General features: G+C 36.5%; 1 protein-coding gene across 1 annotated transcript; it reads left to right on the forward strand.

Moving 5' to 3' along the window:
* Nucleotides 1–4,352: 4,352 nt before the first annotated feature.
* LOC108578682 (coiled-coil domain-containing protein 80-like) lies at nt 4,353–6,009 on the forward strand. Its single transcript, XM_017942058.1, has 2 exons — nt 4,353–4,364; nt 5,474–6,009. The coding sequence occupies exons 1-2, from the start codon at nt 4,353–4,355 to the stop codon at nt 5,882–5,884; spliced, it is 423 nt and encodes a 140-aa protein (XP_017797547.1). The 3' UTR covers nt 5,885–6,009.
* Nucleotides 6,010–8,096: the final 2,087 nt, after the last annotated feature.

An 8,096-nucleotide genomic window follows, 5' to 3' on the forward strand; every position in this document is an offset into this window, starting at 1 on the left:
TTGGTAACTTCAGGGTGAAATAAGGCTTGATACTTCGTTATGGAAATTTCAGCGCTATTTGAAATTTGGTGCAAAAAGAAGAGATTCATCCTATTGAATAATCGAAAAGTAAGTTTTTTCACAAGAAATCTATGTTTATTTATATTTACATTATATAGAATAATTAATTGTTAACTTCAGGATGAAAGAGAACTTTAAATTTTCTTTTGGAAATTTCAGTGCTGTTTGAAATTTTGACGTGAAAAAGGATTCATCCTGCTTGATAGTCGAAAAGTAAGTTTCTTCACAAGAAATCGTTAACGATAATTAATTATTAACTCTGTGACAAATAAAGCTTGATACTTGCTTGCAGAAAATTCAGTGCTACTTGAAATTTTAAAAAGATTCACCCTGCTGAATCAATTTTCACAGGAAATCTCTGTTATCACAAGAAATCTGTATTTCGATCTACACTACCGGCCGAAAGTTTGGAATCACCTGCCAATTTATATCAATATTGAATCTGCTACTGAGTCTTTATTGATTTGAAATCGATGTTGTGGAGATCAACAGCACTTTATCTCATTTCGATTGATTTGAACAATAAAAAATTCGTTGGCAAATTATTATAAATGCTAACGTTTTTGGGGAATTTTTGTGCAACTTGCAATGCGCAGTGATTCCAAACATTTGGCCGGTAGTGTATATTTCGAAATTACATAGAATAATTAATTATTAACTTCAGGATAACTTTCTTGATAACCGTTGTTACTTCAAAGTTACAATATGTATTCGTTATGATAAAATTGTCGAAACTGCTGAATTCACTGTTATTCTGTATTTGTAGGTCGATATTTGCTAATTTTACGTTACATAAATTCTTTTACAGTCAAGAAAAATATTCGGCCCATAGAGGGTTAATATACTAATAATTTTACGAGAACTATAGTAAACAGATATCTCTGAAAAGACACCTAGAAAAATTGATAGAAAATCTTACGTTATGAAAAATAAACATTAAAAAGTTTCAAATAAATTACAGAAAAATATTGTAATATGCTTAGAATGTTATGTCGAAGTAAAATATTTGCTGTGAAGTCTATTACTTCAATATTTAGGAGAATCTTTTACATATAAAAGACTGACGTTATCTTATCTCAATCTTGACGAATACACACCCGGTTCGTTCTTATTTGCCCAATTAATACAAGCTTATAATACAAAATTTTAATCTTTTTCCTATTTTCGTCTGTTCGATACAATATTTTCCCCACCACGTCATTGCGTAAATTAGTAAATCTTTGATATATCATTTGCATCGAAACCGGAAGATACTTAACACTATTTACATTTCGATAAATTAACAACCTTAATTGTAAATTATCCATTTTTTTACTTAATCCAAAAATCAATGGCAATTTTACTCTTTATACATCTTATTCTAGAAAACTGATAATACTAATATTTAACGTGCTACGTGATCCGTATACTGGGTCATTGACCTCGAATGTGTCAATTCACGCGTTTCGTGATTCACCCTATCACTGCTGTTGGCGCTTTTTCGCACTGTGCTGTTGGAGCCTTTTGGCGCACTTCCACCTTAATTTTATCCTTTGCATACTTCCGTCTTAATTTCATAAAACAAATTTCAAAACGACACAGTCGAGAGAAAAAAAATTTTACAGCTGTGGTTGAACATCTACCATCTGCAATGCGCGTTACATACTAAAATCTGCCGCAGAGAAAGGGTTAATACTGATGCATTGAGGAGTTAAGTGCGATTAACCCCTTTTCCTGAGTCCAAGAAAAAGACAATACAACAAAACAAGAGAAATACGTAGACAAAACAAGAATCTGTGTAAATCCTGTACGAAAAATTCTATAAAAACGAAAAAATTAATGCGTCAGTTTTGCACATCTTCCTCGAAAAGAAAACTCTACAACGACGAGGAATAGCAGAAAATTAATTTCAGTTTTGCATATCTTGTTAGGCTTCGTATTATTTTGTCAGACTTTATATTATTTTACTTAATTAACCCCTTAACGCTCGTGCCCTGTTTTACACGTGCACAACTAATCCTCCAAAAAGTGCAATTTTGTTTATTTTCTTTCACTTTTGCAAAAATGTAAGTCAGCATTATAAATAAATGAGAAACTTCGTTCTATACGCCTAAAATAAGCTTGATCATTTCTGGCACATCAAGTTGAGAAAAATACGGGCGTTAAAGGGTTAATGAAGAATAAAGCTCACTGCTAAATTACGTTCAAGCCTTCAAATTCGACTAAAATCACCAAAAGTGTTGAAAATTGCGAGTGACCCTAATTTTTCGGCAAGGAGCTCTACGTATTCTTAATCCTCAACACATCTTAACTCACCACCCCCGAAAAAGCACCGAGTTATCCAAATAACGTCCAAGACGCCCGAACCTGGCAGAAATTCCAACTTATTCTCTCGATGTTGCACAGGATTCTTCGCTGGCATCGGGGAGCCGGCAAGTTCTAAGCGGTCCGCAGCCGGAATCCAGATCAGAGCCGGGTGAGCTTCACTGTCAATCCGGTAATTAACTTGCATGCCACGTTTTTCGAGCGTCGGTCCCGATCGAATTCGTACGCGTAAGAGCACCAACGACGTCCGCCGATCTTGCGAATTCATAATAGATCGAGGATTCGGGACACGTTCGCCGCTCACGTAAGCCGTGACAAAATTATGTACTACAACGGCTGCTTTCGCCGGTGCGTTTTAAAGCGGCCCGTGGACCGGGAAGGAAATTACCCATCGGCTGGCTGGGGATCCCTCTTCGCTTCGTGGGGAAAATTCGTGACGAACGACGATCGCTGTTTGTAAATAACGCGTGCTCGCCGAACAGAAAACACGCCGTTTCGATGATGGAAGGGAGAAACGTTGCTTTCTTAGAAAGAGTAACTCTGAAGTTTCGGGGAATTTGTAATTGTCTTTGCCGACGGAATCGTCGTTTCCCTTTGAGAGGAATTATTCGCGAGAAGAAGTGGTTTATCGTTTTCGAAAGTGGAACAGGATGGAGGGTTGTACGTTGAGTTCTTCCACTTCTCTTTTACTTTTAAGGCGGTTTGCACCGCCCCGAGGCGACTAAAAATAGGTAAAGTTTGCGATTTCTTTTTCTTTATTGGTAACTACCGAATTTCAAGTTTCAATTTTTTCCAGAGGATATAAATGTAATTTTCAGATTTTTCAAAGTGACAATGTTACAAAATATCCCCTTAACAGTTTCTAATTACTGAGAGTATTTTTTAATAAGTTACAGAAGGTGTTAAAATTGCAATTATTTTATAATTCTGAGAAAGTGAGAGAGTATTCATTTAAAAATACACGTGCAAAATAGTGGAAGAATCATTGTTGTTTTGTAAACGAATTTTAAACTCACAATCGATGAACAATTGCATAGTGAAAAGCAAAGATTGGGAATAACGACTGTACAAGTCAATACGTACTAAATTGAAAATAGAAAATATAAAACAGCATGGTTAACTTCGGTTAAATATTTTAGTAAAATTCACGACGTGTCGGACATCATAGCTACAGAATTATACGCTCTTAATCGACCAACGATGGTCTCTTTAATTTCAACGTTTGACGCAACCTCTCTGACTGATAGCTGCACAATTGTCCTGTTATTTCAGCGCTAAGTCCTAGCAATTCCAATTCCTTTGATGTCCCATCAGATTGAAACCGTAAGCTCCTTTGAATTAAGACCCCGCTTCGAAATTATCTGTCTTCTCTGAGATTCCTCTGATCAATTCTATATTTATCACCGCCGGTTATCAATCGGTCGAAAGAGAAAAAGCAAAAGCTACGTAACAAATTACAAATTAATTTCAAATTTAATTCATCTACAATTCAGATCTGCAATTCGCAAAATTTGAAAATTCAACTTTCTGAGTATTGCAAAAATCTAAATTCTAAATTCAAAACTACAGCAATAGTGATTAAAAATTGTAGAATTACAAATGCAAGAACTCAGTATGCAACCTTAAAATAAAACTAATCTCAATGTATTGAAAAATAGTTACGCTGTTAGTTTCTATCCTCGGTTAACGCGCGTTCAACACTAAGAAAGAAGAAAAAGAAAATGGCAACGGCAAGTACCACGAAAAGTCGTGGCCATCGTGATACTTCTTAGGAACGAATGACCATTCACGACACGTAATATAGGTCTGGCAAAGTTACGAAACAGCGAGCAGTAACCAACGAAATAATTTCATTTCGTATCGTTTCGTATGCACGGTGGTTGGGCGCCATCTCGTAAACGTGTGGTAGCATATAAAGACGGATGAAAGACACAAGCAAAAGTCAGTCAAAATTTTCCAACCGGAGTTCACGGTGTTCGCCAGCAATGATGTGGAGAACGGTAACAGCACACTGGACTTGTTATTCAAGAAGAACACTATTTAATCGCTAATCCTACTTTCCTCGTCTCGTTTCAAACACTCGAATCGATCATTTCCCTTGCGTACTTACACTTAGTTCCATTAACGTGGAATTAACTAGACATTCGACTGATTTTACGAAATTAACCTGGAAATTATGGAGCAGACTGTTTTTCACAATATTTTTTGCAAGTTGACTAATCTAATTTTTCAACGAATTACCGACAGAATTTTTGGTTTTATTATTTAAGAACATCGGTGTCGATTAGAATTCAATCTGTTTATTTAATAAACGGTTAGATGCTGTTTTTGTCAATTCTCGGGAGTGTAAGTTTGCTTTCCAATGGAAAATCAAAATTAATAGTGTATTTTTGTGAAGTGTGCATAACAATATCAACAGCAAAAAATAATCCCGATGATCGCTCTGAAACTTCGGAACGGCACGTTTTTACATAAAATTTCTACTTTCACACTCCATAAATAAACTAAAATACACATACGCGTATGCGCGTAAATCAATAAATCATTTCACGAATCGAATATACGAATACACACAAATTTATAAAACTCCAAAAATACGGAGCGAAATATGAATTCCTACATTTCTATAACCATTAAAAAGACATTCACATAACACATTACCAAGTTGAACGCCGTGGAATTTGCCAAAATCAAAACGAATGGTGCTATTTGTCAAACTTTCATCCAGAGCATCACACTTTTATTTCCAACGATTGACATATTATTTACACGAATTAGGATGTGTTCACTTAAAATAAGACATTCTTTTCGGCGCCGTGGCCAAGTTACGCAGAATTACTGTTAAACAATGTTCAACCTAGAGACAATCTAAACTCGACCAATCGAGAAGAGCCGTTATTCTTCCGCTACTTCAACATCTGATTTCTTCCATCAACGAACGACAATCACGATCAAACGAAATCATCGTTCGCCGCCCCATTCTCGCGGCAACAACGGCCGGGCTGCCATTAACGTTTCCTTCGTTCCGTATTTCAGAACGTGGCCGAGCGAAAGGACAGGAGGAAAAGCGCGCGACAGCTAAGCCATTAATTGCTTTTCCATTTTCCAGCTGACCCTCGTGCTTCTCTGTATCGGACTAGCAACGTCAGATTTATCGCCATATAAACCAAGGGGATGGCGTCCTAATGGTCAACGCTTTAATCCCACCAACAATCGATTGCACGCGTATTACGGGCCCCCTGGATTACCAGCCTATGAACCTCCGGACTCGACAAGGCAGCCCCCAATTTTCACCACCACCACCACCACCCCTCGACCTTCATCGACAACCACGACGGCGACAACGATGAAAACCACAACGACCCCGCGAACCAGAGAACCAACGACACCATCCGCTGCCCCCGAGGAAGATTTCGACACGAATCCAGCTCTGGCTATAGCCAACTCCTTCGCGTTCAATCGACCTGTTTACATTTACAACACGTTCCCGTTCTTACCGAGCCACGTATTAGTGAAATGAGTAATTACACTCACCCGGTGATCCATGGATCGATTCGGTGAATTATTTTGTCGATTGCAAGAGGAATCGAGTGTATGTACATAACGTGAAAGTAGAATTAGAGTAGAGTCTGCCGGAAGTGAGAGCTGTTGCTGCTTGTTAGAAATAGGAATATTGGCTTGGATGGTCGAGGATGGTGCATATGAAATGTTATTTTTTTATACAGGAGTTTAAGGTGAAGCGAGTGTATTTCCATTCTTAGTGGGTGAAGTAAATGAATTTTTGATCCAAGTAACTTGGTAGACTTTTTTTTTTGTATTGCGGTGGTTATGTTGCTTCTTTAACCCTTTGCAATGCAAGCATTTTTTGATAAGATTGATTAGCAATTGTGGTGTACTTCGGAAAACTCGAAATTTTGTTTTGGAAACAGAAGATTTTTAACGTTTGTGAATTTACTTATTTCTGTTAACCCTTTCGCTGTGGCAGATTGCAATGCTGCAAAATTTGTTACTTTGACGGTATCGTTTTATGGCGAAAGGACAAAATCAAGTATTAAATTAAAGTAAAAGTGCACCAAAAGGCTCCAACAACGCCTATAAGCGCCAATAGTAGTGAAAGGGTTAATAATACAAAAAAAAAAACCTGAATTTTACATTTTAAAGTTCTCCAAAGAGACTAGTCATGTGCAAAGGGTTAATATCAGATTGAAATTCTATATACCGATTTCCATAAAGTCTTTCTTCATTCCATATGCTCAATATCTTCCATTATAACGCAACGAGATTAGTTTCTACTGATTTGCTATGCAAGTTGTTTAGTCTGACGCAAACATCTTTCGACGAATTAATCCGTGTATATTCCTACTTTCACTCATTAATTCTAGATAGGCCCTCTAGAATAGTTCCGAAACTAAGCTCCAATGGTTACAATTGAAAAAAAAAAAAGAAAATGTGAGTTAAGAAATACAAAGAGACAGATAAAAAGGAATAAATGCTTTCATCCCGAAGCTACTATGGTAAAAGCCAAAAATTTCGGCTTTAACGAGGCTCTCTGTGACTATCTTCGTCGTATCATTTGGGCCACGCTCTCCTATTTTTCGTTTCTCTGCCATCTCTGCCAAACGCGAAAAAAAAAGAAAACAGAACGCGCTGAAAAAGTGTAGAACACCAAAAGAAACGAAAATATAAGAAAAATATGGAAGGTTAAAAGTATTATTTATTACTCCTAATTAGTACGATTAAACGAACAACAGCTTTAAACAGCTTTCATAAGTATTAGATCACCTATTAAGTTTGTGCTAAAGCTATTATTACGTGACTTAAATTAGTATCGTGTATCAATAAAAATATACAGTGTTCACGCTATTAATTTCCAGTGTTTTTCTCTAAGTGGTAGATTTGTGAGAAAACTAGAAGAGGTCTGAGTTTCATTATTTTTTATACGCAATACGACAGCTTGAATAAATTTTTTTCTCTATTTTTTTTATGCCTATTCTTATTTTTCTTATTTTATTTGCCTCTTTTTTTCGCTATTATCACTATACCACGAATTTTTTTAAATTCACAGCTATTATTCCTTTGATATTGCGAAGGTAAATATATTTACTACCTTCAATTTTTAGGACGATTGCCGATATAACAGAACACCTGTCGAATTTTTCATCAAAAAAAGAAAGTTTCACCAAAATCGATCGATTATCATTTTGAAATGTTCCCCTGCAAGTGTATATTTCTCTGAATAACACATCATTTCGTATGCACCAACTTGATAATTATAGAAAAATTGCCGAGATTATACTGTAAGAAAATTGTAAAGAAATAACTAAATTACGCGTCACTCTTTAATTCAGGTGAAATTGTACTCGGCCTGATATCCAAACGGCTTTAGAACCGCGCTGATTTATCGTGATTGCAGATATGCCTTGGTATTTGCACCAGCGTTCGATTGTGATTTATACGAAGGAACAGCCGTGCGTGTAATTTTCGCGTGAACTCGTCGTGACCAGCATTACGTATTTTATAAAAATCGAATAAATTCTCTCGCGAACGAAAGGAAAAATGGGATTGAATTGAATTCGTTTGTTCTTTAAACAGAGAACTGAAAGCTACAAGAGCGATTGAAATACGCCTGCGGTAAACTTCGACACGGCTCGATGTGTCGCATTCCGTGTAAATTTAGATAATTAAGGTAAAACTCAGGTGTCTCGAAATAACAACGACTCGTTTCGCGCTTC

Source organism: Habropoda laboriosa, unplaced genomic scaffold, assembly GCF_001263275.1.
Source record: "Habropoda laboriosa isolate 0110345459 unplaced genomic scaffold, ASM126327v1 scaffold69, whole genome shotgun sequence".
Taxonomy (NCBI): domain Eukaryota; kingdom Metazoa; phylum Arthropoda; class Insecta; order Hymenoptera; family Apidae; genus Habropoda; species Habropoda laboriosa.